This window comes from Rhinolophus sinicus, linkage group LG02, assembly GCF_036562045.2.
Source record: "Rhinolophus sinicus isolate RSC01 linkage group LG02, ASM3656204v1, whole genome shotgun sequence".
Taxonomy (NCBI): domain Eukaryota; kingdom Metazoa; phylum Chordata; class Mammalia; order Chiroptera; family Rhinolophidae; genus Rhinolophus; species Rhinolophus sinicus.
In genome coordinates, this window is record NC_133752.1 from 166,713,662 (window position 1) to 166,736,003 (window position 22,342).

The 22,342-nt window shown below is 37.0% G+C and overlaps 1 protein-coding gene across 1 annotated transcript; it reads left to right on the forward strand.

Annotated features, from left to right (window-relative positions):
- Positions 1 to 922: 922 nt before the first annotated feature.
- On the forward strand, positions 923 to 15,236 carry LOC109449673 (sulfotransferase 6B1). Its single transcript, XM_019736185.2, has 6 exons — positions 923 to 2,581; positions 4,688 to 4,872; positions 7,690 to 7,816; positions 10,389 to 10,483; positions 10,636 to 10,822; positions 13,991 to 15,236. Exons 1-6 carry the CDS (start codon positions 2,437 to 2,439, stop codon positions 14,107 to 14,109), a joined length of 858 nt encoding a protein of 285 aa, XP_019591744.2. The 5' UTR covers positions 923 to 2,436; the 3' UTR covers positions 14,110 to 15,236.
- Positions 15,237 to 22,342: the final 7,106 nt, after the last annotated feature.

Here is a 22,342-nt window from a genome sequence, read left to right on the forward strand (position 1 = left end):
GTGGTTTGTTACTCATCAAATAGAAATAAACAGAAATTGGTACCTGCATGTGAGGTGTTTTTGTAACAAAAACCTAAAATATGTAACATTGCCTTTGGGACTGGACAGTGAACAGAATATTGATTGATAGCTCATGAGGAAACTGTTTTCAAACTCTTGAAGGACAATGAGGAAGTGATTGTTGTAGGCTGGATGAATGAGGCTGTGAGATATGTATGGCAGAACAATTAGCAACACCCTGAGTAAATATGGAAAACAGAGAGTACTTAACATGTGGCTTTGGTAAGGAGACTTCCAGGCAGAATGTTGAAAGCAATAACTGACTTCTTCTAGTGCCTATAATAAAAATAGAAGAGAAAGAGTTGAACTAAAAAAAGAATCATCAAGTTATATATTAGAATTTAGTGGAAAAAGGGTCCACAACCTTCTTTCTGGTTAGCAAAATGTTCTCAAAGTAAGAAATGATCTCAGAACAAAAATCACATCCATGGCACTACCAGCAAAAGTTGGTATCAGGATAAAGATGAATTCAAGGATGTGGCCATAAGATCCTTTGTTGACACTTCAGAAAGATTAAAATGTGTGTGTCTCATAGACCTCATAGGTCAATAACAGGCTTTTAAAAATATTAAGGGCACATCTCTCAGCCCTTATCTGCTAGACAAAAAGCTTCTGAGCATCTGAAAGCATCCTGATGCTTATTCCAAAGGAGAATGTGGCATATCCTGAAGACATTTCTGGGTGTGGCTTTTGTCTCACGGAGGGAGCACCAATAATAATCATAGAAAACACACTGTTTTTTAAGAACATTGTGTTGGGGGGGAAAAAAGCCAAACCCCCACCCCCCCCCAAAACCAAAACAGCCAACCAAACAAACACACAAAAACAACCACCCACCAACTTGGGTTTGAATGTTGCTGAAATACAGAAATACAATTTATTTTCATGTATTGATCTTATAAACCAGTAACCATACTCAATTTACATATTCGTTCTAATCTTTTTTTGATTCTTTCACATTTTTTATGGTTTTGACTTAAGAAATGTCCAAGCCTATAGAGAATTTTAATAAAAATTTATTTGAGTCAAACAGAGGATATACATCTAGAAGTAAGATCTCAACAAATTGAAATAAATGCTTCAAAGAATAGCAGTTTGCAATTTCTTTTATGCATTTGAGATTAAGGAGGAAGGTAGGAAAGGATTACAGAATTGTTAAGATTATGTGCTGTCTTGGGGATGGTCACATGGAGATTGGGTTACAGGGTAGTTAAGATTATGTGATTTGTTTTGAGGGTGGTTATGACTTATTTCAAAGGTGCATTAACCTAGATGCACAGAAACAATAGACAGGGCTTGCTTAATGCAAAAATAAACTTTTACTAAAAAGTTATATGTCTGGGGCATGACTACCAACCATGACCTGCCCAGTTAGGAATTTTTGATCAGATCACCCTGTAGGTTACTTTCCATAGAACCCCCCTTTTTCATCTACAATGTGTAGGATCATTCTAAATTTCATTTCTGCCACTATCATGTATATCTTTCTTCTTTAGTTATTTCTTACATAATAGACCTCTACATTTTTGTGTTCTGTTCAATTAAAATGCTGATCATTTCCTTGTTGGTATACATTTCTTTTAGCAGTTATACAAGCAAACAAAAAAGACTCAATTATGGTTTTTTGAAGTAGCTGGACACTTCATGGCCATATCTAATTGAATCCAGACAGTAATAACATGACAAAAACTAAGAATGACTCAGACAAGTTATTTAGGTCACCAAAAACTTTCTGTGTGTATCAAAGTTCTAGATATCTCTTTTCTGCCTTGGGTTTCCTGATTCCCATGTTATCTTTCCTAACGTGTTGCCTGTGACATTTACCTTAGTCACAGATTTATCTGTCAATTCCTACGTAGAAGAATTTATTTTTTCTCATTCCATTCCTCTCCTCTTCCCAGAATGCAATACTAGCTACTTCCTCTAGGCTGTGTTAATATTAACAAGTTCAATTTTCCCAATCATTTCCACAGTGATGTAATCCATTATAGCCACTAAAATGCTTTCCTTATTTAGGCCAAGGGATTTGATTAACGTTAGTCCTTTAATATAATGATTACATTCTGATAGCTTGAAAGCTTTGTATGTAAATGATTCTGAGTGACAAGTGGAGGAAATATTTTGTAACATGTTATCAGTGAAATTTAGATAACATCTTTTTAACAGTAGACTTTGGCTTGTGGGGTCATGGTTTAAAAATTACACTTGTGAAAATTGCAGAAGGTATATATATATGTTCCTCTACTTGGAATGTTAGCTCAGTAATTCTAAGATTACATTGCCACTGAGCTAGGATAAAAATCAAGGACCATACTTGCTCTGTGCTTTGTATGAAGTTAGTGTTTAGTAAATAATTTTTGATTAATTTGATGAAAGATGTCATCCCAGAACCAGTCAAGTGTTCTTCATAAATTCAAGGAGATCCTTTTTTCTACTATGTCTTCAGAAGAACTTCTAAATTCCCTGGATTCCTTCAGTGCAAGAGAAGATGATGTGTTTCTGGTTTCCTATCCAAAATCTGGTAAAGTTTATTTTAATGTATTTTTTAAATGTAGAAATACAGTAGTAATAGTCATATAATAATAATTTTTACCAAACATTTGTTTTTCAGAATTTTCAAAGGAAATTAAAGTATCATAAATGCTTATTTTAATGAAAAAATTTGACAGTAGAGAGCCAAAATAATGTGCTTTGCGAAAATTCAACTGTAGAAATTAGAGCTTTACTACACTCTTGTTTCTCTAGTTTATTCATGAAAACATACAAATGCCAATATCTATAATAAGCACAACGTCTGTAACATTATAAAGTTTTCTTCCTATTTTGTGCGAGGCATGGTGATAAATACTGTTTGTTCAATTTATACTTAATGATTGATTTATAAATTAATTTTTTTCTTCTGTGCTAATAAGAATCATAAATATTTTTGTTATTAAAGTTTATACCTTATTATTCAAAGTTTATTCCCACGTATAGGTATATACTCATTACTATGACTATCATTCTGTGACTAATCAGAATTAATCATATATTATTTTTGATCCTGAGAGGTGACCAGATTATATCATATCCAACTTCCTGTTGCTAATTCCAGAATAGTGGATGTGTGGAGATGGGCATATGCCTGCTATCATGGATTCAGCACCTAAGAACCAAGCTTCCTTTGAGTTGTGTGTGCACTGTAGTCTCCCCATTTGATTGTAAGTCAGGCCCAAGTAATCTTCTCATTGGATGACACAGAGTTCACATAGGGCCGGATCTCTCAGGGTGTTTTTTGAGAATAAATATAAGCCATATATATATCTCTTTTATTGGAAAATATTGCTGCAAATGGAAATTAAATGATTGTCTCCAGAATACTTCAGTATTCTTTCTATGCAATACGTTGCTCTGTGGATAAATATATCTTACCTTAAATTAATATGTAAGTTTAGAAAGTAATTTATGATACTTTTAAGGTTCTTGGAACAGGGGGCTAATTTATACCATATATAAAGCGTCTACTGTACATATTGGAGCCTATAATTGACAACGTCCCATTAGCTGCCAGGAGGTTACCTTCAGCAGCACAAAACTTGTATTCTCTCTTCTTCATTGGAAGAAATCAATATATTTTGTTCAAATAATACAACTATCACTACTGTATGAGTCACGTTTGTATGAATGTTATAATTATAAATGTAAATGTTTATAATGTATAATTATAAATATTTCAGACCTTAACATTATAACCTAAAATAGTCTTAAATTTAAAACATATAATGCAAATGAGAGCACTGTTTAAGCTCTAAATATTTATTCAACTGTACATTTGTTAATATTGTACCTTATTGGAATAACAAGGAGATAAATGGAAACCAGGGCTGATTTAAACTCATCAAGGACATTGCTTTCAAATTAGCAAAACATCCTCCCCACCCAAACTTCTGCTTCTTGCTCGAGCTTACTAGTGTCTAGGATGTTGGAGCACATCCACACGTGCTTTTCGTCAGCACAAAGTGGTATTCCTTCCAGACCTCACGGTAGCAGGCTTGCATCTTTATGATGTTTGAATATACCATTTGTTCATTGTTCAAATCCTTTGTTTGCACAACTACTCGGTATTTATGTACAAACAAAAATAAGACTCAGTGTCTATCTTCAAATGGGCAATGGGGAGACAGACATGAATATACTCAATGGCAAGTGTACTCTAGTGTGTGCTGCTTTGGAGGGACATGAATGGTGAGCAATTACACCAGGGGAGTGGGACTCAGAAGACAGTTTTTAAAAGAGCAAGATGCATGAGCTTGCAAGACCAGTAGGAATTGTGTATGGAAAGATCCGTGTGTTTGTGAATTGGAGAAGGTTTTAGATATGAGTGCTAGAGCGTGGAAGAGTATTTCAAGCTGAGCAAACAGCATATACAGTTCTCATATCTCTTCACACTTTTAAAATGTGATTCTTCTTGTAAAATGAATAACGTCATTGGTGTTTCAACAGGTTTCAATGGGTGTCAAGAGGTAAAACTATTTAAAATAAAATGAACGCATTCATTGCTTTTATAACCTTATGCTAATTATCTATACTCATTTCATCAAGAGTCTCATTTAATTAAAAATGCATTTCACTTTATTTTTGTATGAAGGCACTCACTGGATTGCTAAAGTCATTGAGAACATTCCTAATGCTGAAATTAATCTAACATCTCCAATTGAACTGGGAGACATTTCTAAATTTGAAGAGCTGAAAACGTATTGTAAGAGAAGAGTTATTCCAACACATTTGAACTACAACATGCTACCAGTGGATATTAAACAAAAACAATGCAAGGTAAGTTCAATAGCGAAGGGCAGAAGCCTGGGAATGCCACAGAACTGAGCTTGGATTCATGTTCTGCCACTTTCAAGCTGTGTGAACTTGGAAAATTGCTGATGCTCTCTGAGCTTTGGTTTCCCTACTTAATACAGGAATAATGGTATCCATCTCACACTGTGGCAAAGATTGACTAATACAATGCATGTATAGGTGTTACCACTGTATCTAGCTCATAAAAATTATTTTAATAATTTTTCAGTAATGAAAGCAATGTGAACTGTAACTACACTAGACAATGTCTTATTCTATTCTGAATCTGGTTTTAGTCTTCTTACTTTAAATATTGATGTCTAAGGAAAAAAATTGCCTTAATATTATTTTAATGATTTTATTTATCATTTTTGCAAGGGGTTATATAGGAAAATCATTTTAAAATTGTATATAAAACACTAAAGAATAGTACCTCAAGCTATTTTTAAAATGCACACATTATTATTTTAAAAGTTAACTATAATTTAAAAGAATATTTTATATTTTTATATATCTCTTATTCAAATTATTTTTATGGAGAAATTCATATGGAATGAGGTTAAGTAGAAAGCATGTTTTAAATATATATATATATACATATATATATATATATATATACAATCTCAATTTAGTAAACATATACATATACACACACAAGAAAAATCTAGATGTAAATATGTTAACTTGCTGAGTGACTTTCTGTGGTATGACATTAGGATTGGATTGTCTTTTCTTTACAAATGTCTGTATAAGGAGTAGTTTCAGATTCTGTTTTTATGAGAAAAAAAAAGAATAACATTTGAAAAGCAAAGGCAAGATCGAGGTGTCCATTGTTACAGGGTCTCAGTAATAAAGCCTCTTTAACCAATGTCAGCCATGTTCCAAAAATAGAACCAAAACCTACAAGTCATATGTTTTGCATAAATCAAAGCAGGTCTTCCTGTAATTACAACCCTATGACCACAATATCTCTATGCATACCATCTACTCTTCTCCAAAGTAAACACAGTAAACCAGAGGCAAATATCAGTTTTGCTTTTATCCCCAGTAAATCTGTCAGAACAGGTGAAGGTGTCCTAACTTGATTGCACTATCACTCAACCGTGCATTTTTATTTCAAACGTTCTGTCTCTAAGACAGAGAGAGAGGTTTGGGGAAAAACAGGAGTCTGGGGAGCTCAATAACCCTTCCCGGGGTAGAGCAATAGCATTGATAACAAATGGCTACTAGAGACTGAGCTGTGTTTTATAAACACACCACAAAAAAATGACAGGAGTGGGTCTTTTTCCTTTCATAAGCAAAGAAACTGAAGCTCAGGAAGATTAAGGTGCTTTGTTAAGCCACCACTATAAAGCTACAGCCTTAAGGAACAACCCTTTCAGCGTGACCCTTAATAGGAACTCTGGTTGCCCCTGGTCTGAGAAGAGGATGACATCCTCTGGTGCTGGTGGCTTAGCCCTGAGGGCTTCGTGCTGGACCAGGCTTACCTGCACCGCAGGCCCTGTCAGACAGGAAGTTCCCTTTCCAGTCTTTCCCCACCAGCTCTCAACCCTACTAGGCCTCCTGTATTTTCTTCCTAATCTTTGTCTCTCTTTTTTTGTTTCCAAACTTTCCTACATGAAATTTATGTTTTTCAGCTCATTTCATGATATTTAGTTAATATTTAATTTTTTCCCCAGAATACTATTGTGCCTTGCCTTCATATCCTTCAACTTCCCCTTAATATTTCTCATGATTTCTTAGAATACATTCTTTTGTGTGTGTTTTTTTAGTATAATTGATATATAATATTATATTAGTTTCAGATGTAGAATATAATGATTCGATATTTGTGTATGTTGTGAAATGATCAACACAATAAGTCTACTTACCATCCATCACCGCACATGATTCAGTAACCATTTTTTTACCTAAGTAAATCATGTGCACTCTGATTGTCAGTTAAAATGCAAGTAGACCATCTGGTACTCGTGCAATGTTGACCATAACTGAAGAATAATCCTATTATATCCAGCTTCTCACACTGGTTTCCTAAAGTTTCTTATATGCTATACTGCACTCTATACTTCCTTGCTGAAACTCTCATAACCCTGCATTGTCAAGAGTGTTCCCTCACCTGACTGCAAGTTTTGAGAGGGCTGGAACCATTTCTGTCTTGCTCATCATTATTTCCCTTGGACCTGCAACATTGCACACTGTGTGGTATACAGTAGGTATTAAATAAATGTTTATTGAATCGAATTAAATTACAGTTGCAGTGTTCATGTAAACTGAGAGGGTATCTCAGATTCCTTATGCTTTTGGTGATTAAATTGTAGAAAAAGGAAATTCCAAAACATCATTCTTCTTATACATAAGAATAGACAATTTGTAAGACACCTTACTTTATGTAAATTATGTTTTAAAATAAATGGACATTAAAAAGATAATCTCATCCTACAAATGAAGAGGGATTTCTCATGTCTGACCCTAGAAAGACAGGATCAAATTTAGCCCATAAATTGAAATAGTGGTTGATGGGCTGGCAGTATCAACATTACCTGGGAGCTCACTAGAAATGCAGGATGCCAGGCCTCACCCCGAACCTCCTGAATTATAATGAGCATTTTAACAAGATAACATGATGATTCTTATGCACATTAAGTTTTGAGAAACACTGGCTGACGTCTGTGTTTAATAATTAGCTGAAGCTGCCAAAAAATCATGACTTGCACAGGTAAGTTTTGCTGCTACTTCTTTTAGGAATGTTTTGTGTTGGGGCTATTTCCACCCAAAATAAATTATTATTTTTTTGTTTAACAGATTATTTACATCATTAGGAATCCCAAAGACACAGCTGTTTCTTTATTTCACTACTACAGAGATAACCCTAATCTCCCTGGCGTTGAAACCTGGGCTGCGTTTTTAGAGCTTTTTCTAAAAGGAAATGGTAAATATGACAATGATTATTATTCATAATATACAGTGAACCTTTCCACTAAAAATGAAAGCATTTTCCAAGAGTTTAAATGGATCCTAATGCCTACTTTCAGAAATACATTTGAATAAATTATTCTTTTATTTTTCTAAACAATTCTTTCTCACTTTGCTTCTTCAGTCTTCTTTTTTTTATCACCTATGGGTAGTACATATTACCAATTTCTTATTAAGCTAGTTTTAATGTTTTCAAAACAGAGATTAATTCTGATCAAGCATCTCTTGTTTTCACCTACCATCAGTCTTTTCAGTGAAGTAATTATGCATTGATTGGAGTATGGTGAGATATAGATGAAACCTGGACAGGTAGCCTGAAACATGTTTTATGTATACCTGCGTATAAAACAAAACAGCACAAGTAAACAATATACACAACCCCACTCCCCCAAACCCCGAATAAAACAAATGTGAAAGAATTAGCCATCCTGGCACTTGGTTTTATAAAGACTAACAGTAATTTATCCTGAAAACACCACAATGATACATTATTTGATTGAGCTGAGTAGCACATGTTGGTCTTGCTACCATGCATGACCTTTAAATTTTTCATTTTTCCTGATTCAGTGGTGTCTGGAGTATTTAAAAGAACTATTTTGCAAAAATAATATACCAAAACAATACAGAAGTTAGAAGAGACATGATTTAGAAATGGTGTGTACCCAGAGGATCTTGTTTCTTACAGGACTTAGAGTAGATCTTAATTGCTAGCTTTACTATTTTGCTTGTAAATTGTTAAGCTTTTGCTTGTTAATTTAAAAGAGGCCACAGCAAGTGTAACCTTAATATGAAGACATTGGGAACTCACCAGCAACAGGGTTTAATACTGTGTTTTGCTATATTCCCTTTGGAAGAATCTGCTATTCTCACACTATTTCGACTCCTCTATTAAATTCTTATTTATTGGCATACATTGAATAGAACCATAAAATATCAGGAATAATGGATACATTAAAGGTCCTCTGGTTAAAACACCCACCTAATGTTCGAATCACCTTTACAACATCTCCAAGATTTGTGGAGGCTAATTTTGAACTTCATAACCTTGACGACAGGTTCATACTCCACACTCCTGCCCCAAAGCAACACATTTCTTCTTGGTGCTCCTAAAGGTTAAAAAAAAATTCTTACCACGTTATACATACACTTTGCTAAGTGCTATGCAAACATGATCTCTTTTCGTTTTCACTGGAACACATGAGGTAGATATTGTTATCCTCATTTACAGGTGAGGAAAACTCCGACCTTGGGAAGCCAAACAACTTGTCTACAGATGTGTAACTATGAGCAGAGCCAAGATTTAAATTCAGGGGTCAGCTCCAAAATCTTTGCTCTTACCACTGTGCATAACTTGTCCAGGCCCAAACCAAAAAAACATAAAAACTGTCCCCCAATAATGAACTTATCTTCCACATGTTAGCCTTCTAAATATTTGAAGATAGTTAGCATGCTTCACTCTGCTTCAATTCCATTTTTGGAATAAGCAGAGTTTAAATATGTAAATTAGTTTTTTAAACAGATCTTGAGCCCGCTTTTTCCCAAGGAAAAAAAGAGTCGCATTTGTTTCCCACTATTACACTCTGTGGCTCACCATTCCTCTCTCACCACTGCATGAGCTAATCTGACCGTATCTCTATAAATTTGCAGTGACCAGAAGACAAAACAGCCTCTGGGGATGGTCTGACCAGGGTAGGGTAGAGTAGGCCTGTTACTGCTCCTGTTCTAGAGATTCTTTTTCTATGAATGTAACCACAGAAGGGCCAACCTAGGCCATGTGCAGGGAAGCAAACTAGCCTTGGTTACCACATTTTCAGGAGTTTTAGCAGAATATCTGGGAAGGGCAGAGTGTAGTTGGAAAAAATATTCCATGTGATTCTTCCTCACCTTAGGTGAGTTAATAGATTTTTAATTGTAATGCGATTTGACCTGGAAGTATCTACAATTGGGTAATTCAGCCTTGAACTGAGACACCTGAATAGAATTATTATTATTATTATTAATTCTTCTTCTTCTCCTTCTTCTCTTTCTCCTCCTCTCTCTCCTCCCCCTCCTCCTCCTCTTCCTCCCCTTTCTTCTTCTTCATTTTTTTCTTCCTCAGAGAAGTTTATAAACTTTTTATGCTAAAACTTATAATTATGAAAAGCTTGTCACTTTACAAGAAAAAATTATATAATCTCAATGCTTCTCTATTTCTCCTAGCATCCAAAGTAGTTATCAAAACACAATTATAGGGAAAATATGTATCAATGTCTTTCTCTTGTCACTTCTCTTGATGATAAAAAAAAATATATATTTATTAGAAATAAGAAAAAAACAATACAGCCTTATTAAAAGATAGAGCCATCCAGCTTCTTTTCACAATATTGAATTTAGTTGAAACAACAATGAAATCGAGCTCTTCTAAAGAAAACTGTTTCATTACACAGTCTAATATGCATGTGCCTTACTCTGAAAACTGCTGAAATGGGAAGAACCCAGGGACCCAAAGCCATAATGTTTAATATTAACACAATTTGCTTTTCTTCTAGTTGTATATGGATCCTGGTTTGATCATGTTTTAAGCTGGGAAAGCCACAGAAATGATAAAAACATTCTATTTATCTTCTATGAAGAAATGAAGAAGGTAAGTCCTTCCAAACATTTCAACAATCAAAATTTTAGTAAAATTAAGCTAATACAGGAAATTGATCAATGAATTCTGTTTTCAGATTTCAAGGAATGAATTTGGTGTTTTGATGAATAACACTTTTTAAAATTTATTTGCTTATTGCTCAGGATCTTTCTAAAAGCATAAAGAAAATAACGACTTTCCTTGGTATTAATGTGAGTGACAGCGAAATTAATCAGATCGCTTGGAAATCATCATTCAGGGAAATGAAAAATAATGCAGCCAAAGAAAACTGTGATCCAAATAAGACCATCTGCGCCCTCACATCTAATAAGAACCTGGTATTTAGGAAAGGTAAGTCAGAAAGAGATGTATGTGGTGATTTGCCTGGGACTTATATTTGGAAGTAGTTCTATTTTACCATTTTTAATCCTCATTTCATCATTGTACAACGGATCACACATTGTCATCCCTCAGTGAATGTTTATTAAATGAAATCCTTGAATTGCATTCTTTCCAGACATTGAGATTTCCATGCCCAGTTAGGAACCAATTGAGAGAAAGAGACAGGTGTCAGACAGATGGAATGATAAAGTTATTTGAAGAATGTATCTTAGGTCTGCAGACTAATGTGTTTGCTAATAATTTACCCTGAATTTTATAAACATATGCTTAGTCACAGCCGATCAAATGCAGTATTATTCCCCCACTGGGGCAGATCACTTAGAGCATGGTGGAGAGTGGTACACATGTTTTCTTTGGGAGAGAGAAAGGAGCTGATGAGTGGGCAGTGCATTTTCCCAAACTCACCAATCTAATAACTTACCTGCAGAAGCAGTAAGGAAAGGGTGGACAGAGAGCTGGGATTGTTATCTAAGGACATTCCTTTGCATGGAAACACAAAGAGAAGGAAATAAATCTCCATTAATTCCTAATTTAGAAGCAGCTTGGGTATATCTGGATATAGAATTGCTTTGTGAATATAGAAATCTGTGTGAATTTTCATCGAGATCTGGAGGGGAAATGATTTAACATTTTTCAAAATTTTCATAACTTTCAAAGACAAAATTTTCTGCATTCCTATACTCAGGTTTCTTCGTAGAAAACACACATTTATTTCCATTCTTTCGCTCAACTGAATGTAATTCTCCCCAAAGCAAATATTTGCCAATTCATATAGATCAGATATTATCCCAACTTTACGAATTATTTTTGTCCTTTGTGGTGGTTCATTTTTTTTTATTTCTTTGTAGTTGCAAAACCATGGCTGGGAGGGAAAAGATAATTCAATTAAGCAAATATATATTAATAAACCATTTTCTAAGAAGTAAGATTAAAAAAATGGAAAAAAAATTTCAATCTTGTCCTTCAGAATGTTATAGTCTAAGCAATAATACAAGGTGATAACAACTCTGTTACTAGTATGAGCAAATGTGACTAGCATCATAAATAAGAGAGAGATAACTTTTTTCCTGGCAAAGTAGGTGAGAGGATTACGTTGGATCTAGGAATGACTAGCATCATAAATAAGACAGAGACAATTTTTCTCCTGGCAAAGTAGATGAGAGGATTACATTGGATTTAGGACTGGAAGCATGAGCAGGATTTTACCAGGAAAATGACAGGGACAAAATACATTCCAGAAAGAGCTAATAGCGGGTAGGAGAGCCACCTGGAATTGGATGGTATTTTCTAGAAAGAGCAAATAGTTTCATGTGCTAGAGTGGTGTATGATGTGTGAAGCAGAATGATGAAAATAAGATTGAGGTCAGAGAGAACAAAAGCTTTGATGGCCATCATTAGGAGGTATTTTTTCGTTGTTTTCCCCTCGTCTGTTTGCTGTTTTAAGAAGGGACTTGACATGGTCAAAATGTGTGCTAGAAAATAAAAGATTCAGAATGGAGAAAATTGATTAGAAGAGGATGAAAGCAGAAAGTCCGGTAAAGAGGTTAATGTAATAGTACAAGTATGAAACATTGATGATCGCAAATTGGGCAGTGCCAGTGAGTCACTTTTGGGTGATGCTCAGCTGGGAAGGCAGTTCAGGAGCTATCCTTAGACTGTGGAATTTGGTAAAAATTTTCAGGGTGAGTGGGAGGGGCTCGTGGAGAAAAGGGACAGAAGAGCGAGCCCTGGGACCCTAACATCAATGGGAATAAAACAGCACAACAAGCCAATAAAAGACATCAGCCAGAGTTAGGAAGAAAGTCAGAGTCAAACATGCCCATTTATCTATCATGAGTGAATTCAGAGAGTGGGGATGAAGTCAGGTTGAGGGATTTAAAGAGATGAGAAATAAAGGAGGGAGCAGCAAATAAGGACAACTCTATGGCACGGGATTCAGTACTGCAGGGTTCAGTACTGCAGGAATACACATGAATACATCACAGTCCCTAACCTGAAAGAGTTTATAAGCTAATTGCAAAGAAAATATAACAGAGACAAATATAAGACAGTCTGTAATGAGGGGATAAAATGATGCATTACTGGTTCCAGTGCAGCTACACCCCAGGGATGAAGCTTAGGGCCAGAAGTGCAAAAGACCACGGTGGACAAGATCCAGGGTCCAGGTTTGGCATAGTGTGCATAATGGAAATGAGAAGGGCAACCTTTAGGGGTTGGCACTGTGACCAAGGCTGAGAGGGTGACGCACGGTCAGGACAGGCCAATGGACTGTATGAAGTACAGTTGACCTTTGAGCAACACAGGTTGAACTGCATGGGTCCACTTATATGCAGAAAATGTTCAATAAATACTGTAAATATATTTTCTCTTCCTTATGATTTTCTTAACATTTTTTTTCTAGCTTGCTTTATTGAAAGAACACAGTATATAATTCTTATAATGTACAATATATGTGTTAATTCACTGTTTACGTTATCAGTAAGGCTTCCAGTCAACAGAAAGCTATTCGTAGGAGTCTAAAGTTATACGCAGATTTTCCCTTGGGGAAAGGGTAATCCCCTCCCACATTTTTCAAGGGTCAGCTGTATATATTTTATTTCAATTTTCAAACATGTTATATGGAAGGTGAACATGTCATACAAGTAACTTGGTGATTATATTTTCAACTCTCTGTTATCAATATTGTAAAATAAATTTCCTTAAAATGAGACCAATTACTCACTCCTATGATATGTTATCAGCACAGCTACTGCTGTGGAGGTACACATGCAGGGAAATAAATGAAGCATCATTATGTCCACTTTGTCTGCTTTATGTTTTGATTGTTTAGCTGAGATACTTGTTTTCCCTGCCATCGTAAAACCTAGGACAGTTACATATTTTCAATCTTCCTTTCTTTTTAAGAAATAACTTTCAAAACTGTACAAATTAATAGGTAACTATTACTAAAGAAATTAGAAACAACAGATAAACAAATGAAGAAAAGAATAATTCTCCCATCATCTTTATCACCAAGAGATAAAATTGTTCACATTGTATTATAAATCTGACAGATTGCTTTTCTGAACATTATACATTTAAATTGGTTCTTGTCTGATATATTTCCAATTTTTCCAGGAGCAGTGGGTGATTGGATAAACTACTTTACTTCAAAGCAGAAGAGAGTATTTGATGAACTATTCACAGAGAAAATGAAACACAGTGAACTAGCAAGACACTTTGAAGATTACTCTTAATATAAATGGAAAATGAAACCAGTTTCCATTTTATGAGATACAGTACTTGTGGAATATATAAATATTTTTCACCAATGTGGAAAGCAGATATTTCTTTTAGAGAGAAAAGGACACTTTATGAATGCGTCAAAAATGCCATGTGTGAAAGACTATTATTATCATATTTGGTGGTAGCAGAGAATTATTAATAAAATGAAGTATATAATTTTTCAATGGATGAATCATGTATCTGCTTTCAGGATATTCATAAGGCAAGGAGATTACTTCTATTCAGAGAGCATATTACTGTGGATGTTCTATAAACTGCATTAACGTACAACAAAAGAGGTGAGGGATTATCTAAAATGACCAGTGTCTGAGAAGTATCTATTTTCTGCCTGTTTGGACCATCGTGACCTCTAGAAAAACATTTTTATTTCTACATTCCCTGGGGTCCATGTAGAAATATTCTCTAGGGTCATAGAAATGACAAATATAATCTTACTAAGGTGGAAACACCTAATAGGTAGATTATAACAAATTATCACAATCTGGTATACTGGTGAAATGAACAATGAAAAGATACTCTTTCACATTAAATAACACTGGTGTGGCATTCCTGTATTTCCTTTATCTTTATTAAAGTCAGTTAAGTTACAAAATTTCTTATTTTCCAGTTTTGAAAGGTATAATTTTCGAAGGTGTTTATTACTTTTTACAGTATTTTGAATATGTATTGTTTCTCTCAGTAGCATTTCTAGCATTAATACAATCTGTGTAATTCTCTCTCCTATAATGAATATTATTCTGTAGCTTTAACCTAGAGGATATTGTAGACTATTTCAGTGAACTTACTTAGTTTAGGATTATTGCCTAAATGACAATATGCCGGTTATGAACATCTATGTCATATTGTTTATGGAACGGGAAGTCAAAATTGTATACTGTATATAACTCTGAGCTTTGAAACGAAAGCAATGGGTTGAGTGAGTTAAATCAGCCAAATACCAATGTATTGAAAACCTTATTTTCAGTAACAAATCTCTTGGAGTCTTTTGTGTCAATTTTATCACAATTCAGTCAGTATTAGATATTTATGAATCTGTTGTATGTACCCATTTGTTACAAATAAAATGTATTTCTGTTGACATCATGCAATTCAGGTTGTTTTTTTATTTTTTTACAAAATTAGCATACACAGAGATTTACTAAGACATTTCCTTTCCCCAAATATATGAGGTTAGTAAATGAGAAGGGCAATCAAGTGAGGTCTTGGTCAAGTCCTCATCTTCATGTTGGAGCATTTCAAATCACAACCTTTTCTGATATTGATGGGCAGAGACTGACAAAGCTGTCAGAGTAAGGTGAAGGGGATCTGATGAAACTAGCAAGTGGAGAAGACGGTGGCTTTAGTGTTAAATCCACCAAATCCTATGAGACTCTATTACCTTCTCACAAGATTAAAATGATCATTGAGATGGAAAGAATTGAAATAAGACTTTATTTGATGACATAGTAGTATTTTAGATCAGTAAGGTACTTTGGGATTATTGTAATCCAATTTTGATTGGAAATTGTTTAAGGTCAATAATCTAAAGGTTTAACCAAGAGCTTTAGTTCCCAGATTATCATCAGTCAGTCAAAAAATATTTTACCCATATTCATAGCACCATTATTCACAATAGCCAAGAGGTGGGGATAACCCAAGTGTCCACCAACAGATTAATAGATAAACAAAATGTGGTATGTACATACAATGGAATATTATTCGGCCTTAAAAAAGAAGGAAATTCTGACACATGCTACAACAGGAATGAACCTTGAGGACATTATGCTAAGTGAAATAAGCCAATCAGAAAGGGACAAGTACCGTATGTTTCCACTTATATGAGGTATCTAGATAGTCAAATCCATAGAAACAGAAAGTAGGATGGTGGTTGCCAGGGGCTGGGGGGAGGGGGAATAGGAAGTTGTTTACTGAGTATAATATTTCAGGTTTGCAAGATGAAGTTCTGGAGATTGATTGTACAACAATGTGATTATACTTGATGTAGGTGAACTGCACAATTAAACATTAAAACTGGTAAAAATACATATATTTTTGAACCTCTTCTATGTGGCAGGCATTATTATAGACTGTAGGGATGCATGTACTTGAAAGAGTCCCTTGTCTTAAGATGCTTGACATTCTACTGGGGGTAAATATACCATTTTTTAATAAAGGAAATATCTGAGATATGGCAGGCATCTATATGTGCTATAAAGAAGATAACAAAGTAATGTGGTAGACAGTGAAGAAAAAGTTGCCTTAGTTGGGATGTGGGCCAAGGACTCTGAGGAGGTGACAGAGGAGTTCCAATGCAAATGATGAGTGGGGCTCCCTGGGCTTGGAAGCACGACAAGGATTTTATGCTAGCTGGGAGATTATTCACAGCAGGGTGAGACATTCTGACAGACGCTTTCACAAGATCACTCTGACCATTAGATGCAGGATGGACCTAGCGGTCACAGGAGGAGACATGGCTAAATGGCTATGACAGTGGTATAGGTGAGAGAAGAGGAGCATGTGAACAGTGGTGGTAGTGGTGGAAATGGTGAGATGTGGCCAATTTCAGGATATAGCATGGATATTGAGCCAGCTAACCCATTAATACAGGAGTGAAAGACAGAAAGGGAGGAAAGATGAAGCCTAGATTTTTGGCTAATCAATTGAGTATCTGAAGATGCCATTTCTAGATGTGAAGACTTGATGATAGTAGAATGATTTTGGTGGCAGGGAGGTGGGCTATGGATCAAGACTTCTGTTGTGACCATGCTGTTTGAAATGTCTATTTAGACACCAGGTAATTGGCTGGGTAGAAGAAACTCTGATGACTGCCGTGTTGTTCCCTGGGGCCCAGTGGATGGGTTCAAGAAAGTGGGGCGGTGTGGGAGGTCACAGTACTTTAGATTTATAGAGCGTTATGGCAATGAGCATGTGCATGATGATGTAATTGCTGGCGATTTGAGGCAGACTAATTTCCTGAATATCCACGCCCACCTGGGTTTTCCCCCTTTCAAAGGTAACTTCTGGATCTTTTCCCCTGAACTCTAACCTACCACATTGCTTTTTCACTTCCTTGGAACTGCAAAACAACTTATATGCATTTCCTCATCCAAAACGCCTCCCACTGGTTCCCTAGAGATTCCCCTGTGACTTATTTTTCGGTCTTCTTTCTCATTCATGTCTCTGCCCTACTCCCTCCTCTCTGTAGTCAATGAGTCAACTGCTCAATCCTAAGGATTATTCTAAAGTTTCATTTGTCTGTGCCTTAGGGCATTTTACCCCTTAAGTAGTTTAACACCAGCTCTATGAAAACCTCCTCTGATTCTCCCTGTCCCTTGCCCCTGTTATTTTTTTATTTCTCCCCCATTGGCTTTCCAGTGACTGTTCACTTATATGTTATCTCCCACATTTAACCATTTGGGCCTTGTATTTATATAAAATGTCTGTCTCCTATTCCAGTTTGTAAGTTCTAGCCATTAGAGTCCATGTCCTCTTCATTTTGCATCCTACACCATACCTAGCCCAGCACAGCACTCATAATAGATGCTTAACAAGTGTTGGCTGTGAATTGAGTTCGTGAATCAATTTAATTCTATGTCTCCCAGCAAACTCAGTTCTAATACTGTAACCCACTTTGATTCTGTTTTTGTAGTCTCCTATTACTTTATGTCTGCATTAGTCAATTATTTTTAACGTAATCATATATTCCCTTCTATTATTACTTAACTGTCTCACATTGTACAAGTCTTTTAAAAAAGATTTTTATTAAAATATAGCTAACATACAATATTATATTAGTTTCAGGTGTACACAATTGTTATTCAACATTTGTAAACCTAAAGAAGTGATCCCCATAAGTCTAGCAACCATCTATCACAATATTATTGACTATATTTTCCATGCTGTACACCACTTATTTGTTTTATACCAGGAAATTTGAATTTATTATTCCCCTTCACCTTTCCCTCCATTTGAAAATTTTTTCAATTACAGTTGATATTTCATATTATTTTATATTAATTTCAGGTGTACAGCATAGTGGCTAGATAGTTATATAATTTAAGAAGTGATCCCCCTGACTAGTCTAGTACCCACCTAGCACTATACATAGTTGTTACCTTATTATTGACTATATTCCCTATGCTTTACTTTATATCCCCATGACTATTTTGTAACTACCAATTTGTACTTAATGTCTTCACTTTTTCACACTGTCTCTCAACCCCGCTCCCACCTATCACCCCAATAATTCTAGTACCCATCTGTGGGGATAGAGTCCCAGAGAGCAGTTTCCAGGCTCTCGGGCTCATGTGGAATGGTGCTGGCTCGGTAGTAGATGGCCGTCAGCTGTGACTAGTTGGCCATCATCTGTTACTGGTTAGCCATTAGCCACTGATGTAACTGGTGTGGCTATGCTGGGGGGTTGGTTGGTTGGCAGAGAAGCGGATGACAGGTTGCGGATCGTGTGGCTCCTGGTCCCCGTGTCTCCAACCCAGCCTCCAGCACGAATGTAGTGATATGACTCCCCCATCCATGGTTCCGTAGGTGTTCCTTTTTGGCCTCACCACATCCTGCGTTCTTGTGTGGGGAGCGGGAGCTGAGTCTCTGCATGACACCATCTAACACCATACATAGTTATTATTAGGTTGGTGCAAAAGTAATTGTGGTTTTTGCAATTATTTTTAACATTTAAACTACAATTACTTTTGCATCAAGCTAATACAGTATTATTGACTATATTCCTTATACCATACCCTAAGTCCCCATGACTACTTTGTAACAACTAATTTGTATTTCTTAATCCCCTCCCATTTTTCACCCAATCCCAGAACCCCCTCCCATCTGGTAACCATCAAAATGTTCTCTGTATCTATGAATTTGTTTCTGTTTTGTTTGTTTATTTTGTTCTTTAGTGTGGGGACAGAGTCCCAGAGAGCAGTTTCCAGGTTCTTGGCCTCATGTGGAAAGGTGCTGGCTCAATTATTAGGTGGCCATCAGTTGTAATCAGATGGCCATCTGCTGTGCCTGGGTGGCCATCAGCTATAACCAGTTAGCCATTAGCCATTGATATAACAGCCGTGGCTACGCTAAGGTGTTGATTGGTTGGTTGGCAGAGAAGTGGATGTCGGATTGCAGATCATGTGGATCCTACTTCGTGTGTCTCGCCTGGCTGCCAGCGAGACTGGGGTCCAGGAAGACCCCTTGTTGGAGTACTGGTGGATGTTGGCTTTTGGGTCTTGACCAGTTGCCATTGAGAATATAGTGGTATGACTCCCCTATCTATGGCTCTGTTGTTGTTCCTTTTTTGGCCTCACCATATCCTGTGTTCTTGTGTGGGGAGTGGGAACTGAGTCCCCGCATGACATTTAGATTCCACATACAAGGGGAATAACATTGCGTCTTTCTTTTGCTGTCTGACATACTTCACTCAGCACAATACCCTTCAGGTGCATCCCTGCGTCCACAGATGGCAAGAACCCATTCCATTCCATGCACAAGCAATATTCCATTGTATATGTGTACCATTTACTCTTTATCTATTCTTCCACTGATGGACACCCAGGCTGCCTCCACATCTTGGCCACTGTAAACAATGCTGTAATGAACATATGGATGTATAGCTACCCTTGAAGTAGCATTTTGGGTTTCTTCAGATGATTACCCAAAAGTGGGATTACTGGGTCCTTTTTTGTCACTTACTATAACATTTGTTTTGAAGTCCATTTTATCTAGTATATTGCTACTACAGCTTGTTTGTTTATTTGTTTCCATTTTCATGAAATATCTTTTTCTCATCCCTTTACTTTCCATCTGTGTGTGTCTTTTGATCTGAAGTGAGGCTCTTGTAGAATATGTAAGGATCTTGATTTTTTATCCATTTAGTCACTCTATCTTATGATTGGAGCAGTTAATCCATTTACATTTAAAGTAACTGTTGATAGATACATAGTTATTGCCATTTTCTTCTTCTTCTTCTTCTTCTTCTCCTCCTCCTCCTCCTCCTCCTCCTCCTCCTCCTCCTCCTCCTCCTCCTCCTCCTCCTCCTTTATTTTTTTGGCTTAAAGAAGTGCCTCTAACATTCCTTGTAATACTGGTTTGGTGGTGAAGAACGTCTTTAACTTTTTCTTGTCTGGGAAGCTCGTTATCTGTCCTTCTATTCTAAATACTAGCTTTGCTGGGTAGAGTGATTTTGGTTGTAGATTCTTGCTATTCATCACTTCTAATATTTCTTGCCAATCTGTTCTGGTCTGCAGAGATTCTGTTGATAAATCAGTAGACAGTCTTATGAGAGCTCCCTTAAGTAACTAATTGCTCTTCTCTTGCTGCTTTTACGATTCTCTCTTTGTCTTTAGCCTTTGGCATTTTAATTATGATGTGACTTGGTGTGGGCTTCTTTGGGTTCATCTTGTTTGGGACTCTCTGCACTTCCTGGCTTTATATCTATCTCTTTTGCCATGTTAGTGAAGTTTTCAGTCATTATTTCTTCAAATAGGTTTCAAATTCCTTGCTCTCTCTTCTCCTTCTGGTACCACTATGATGTGTATGTTGGTAAGCTGGATATTGTCCTAGAGGTCCCTTAAACTCTCCTTATTTTTTGGGATTATTTTTTTCTTTTTGCCATTCTGATTGGGTGTTTTTTGCTACCTTATTTTCTAAATCACTCATTCAGTCCTCTGCTTCATCTAATCTACTGTTGATTCCCTCTAATATATTCTTCATTTCAATTAATGTAGTCTTTATTTCTGACTGGTTCTTTTTTATGTTTTCTATTTCTTTATTGAAGTTCTCCCTGGCATCATCGAGCAGCTTTATAATCAACAGTAGATTAGATTTGGAATTCTGTGCCTGGTACATTACTTGTCTTCAGTTTGTTTAGTTCTTTTTCTAGAGTTTTGTTCTGTTCTTTCATTTGGGACAGCTTCCCAATTTGGCTGCCTCCCTGTGTTTGTTTCTATGTATTAGGTAGGGCTGCTATGCTTCTCAGTCTTAGTAGAGTGGCCTTATGTAGTAAGCGTACTGTGGAACCCAGTGGTGCAGCTTTCCTGTTCATCAGAGCCAGCTGATCCAGGTGTGTCCTTTGTGTGGATTGTGTGTGCCCTCTTGTAGTTGAGACTTGATTGCTGTTTGCACATCAATGGTAGGGATTGACCATCAGGCTGATGTTGTGAGGACTGGCTGTGACTACAGTGGAAGAGCTGTTGTTCAGAGGCTGACCCTACAGAGTTCTAGCAGGGCTCTTGTGCCTGCAGGGCTCTGGTGCCTGCCCAGTCTGCCCTTTGGGTGTGTCGTCCTTGGAGGTAGCTGGGTGATGCTCCTGCCCAGTCGGAAGCTGGCCACTGGGACTGCCAGCCCCTGGGCCTCCTGGGAGGGGACCTGCTGCAGGCCAAGTCCAGCTGCAATCTGTGCCCTTCCCAGGGATACCTGGCATGTGCCACAAAGGCATCCAGAGACGGCTGCTGTCCGTGCTGTGCTTGGAGGTGCCTTGAGAGGCCAAGCCTTGATCCAAGGCCAGCTGTTGCTAATACCAGGCTTAGGGTGGCTCAGCCAGAGGTACGGGATATGCAGAAACTGCTGCTTATTTGGGTTTTGTGAACCTTTGAGAAATTATAGGAATGTCCACAGTATGAGCCAAGGTAGGCCGTTTATTGGATAAAGCCTGTGGAAGCAGTGTGGATGTGCCTGAATTTTGGGGTGTGTGGTCTCAGGGAATCGTTGGGTGGGGCAGATGAATGGTGATAGCCAGTTTGATGGAGACTCAGATGCAGTGTTTGCATACTTCTGTGTGCGTCTGCATGTTGGCGGGGTCAGGGGGCTCAACAAAGAAACAGTGGCTTCTGCCAGCTCCTCAACCTGAAGCTAGACAATTCAGTTCCTCCTCGTGTGTCCCTGGAGCCTTTTGAGCTGCTGCCCCAGTACTGGAGTTCAGAGCAAGTCAGTTCATCAGTGAGTAAGTCCGTTTGCTGTCCCTTTAGGAGAAGCACCTGGGAGTGCAGCTGCCCTCCATCTCACTCAGACACAATGTCCACTGTTTTTCACAGCCAGAAATTATGGGCACCTCTCTCCCTGGCACTGAAATCCTGGGCTGGGGCCCCTCACTCCTCAGGAGTGGACCTCCACCAACAAGATATCTTTCCCTATTTTTAATGGTGTGGGACCAGCATGCTCTGTATCAGCCCCTCCTATCAGTCTTGAGGTGGCTGCTTCTGT

Coding starts and splice junctions, on each gene's coding strand:
- LOC109449673 (XM_019736185.2), top strand. CDS start 2,437: ATGTCATCCCAGAACCAGTCAAGTGTTCTTCATAAATTCAAGGAGATC. Junction 2,582..4,687: donor GGTTTCCTATCCAAAATCTG/GTAAAGTTTATT, acceptor TTTTGTATGAAG/GCACTCACTGGATTGCTAAA. Junction 7,817..10,388: donor GCTTTTTCTAAAAGGAAATG/GTAAATATGACA, acceptor CTTTTCTTCTAG/TTGTATATGGATCCTGGTTT.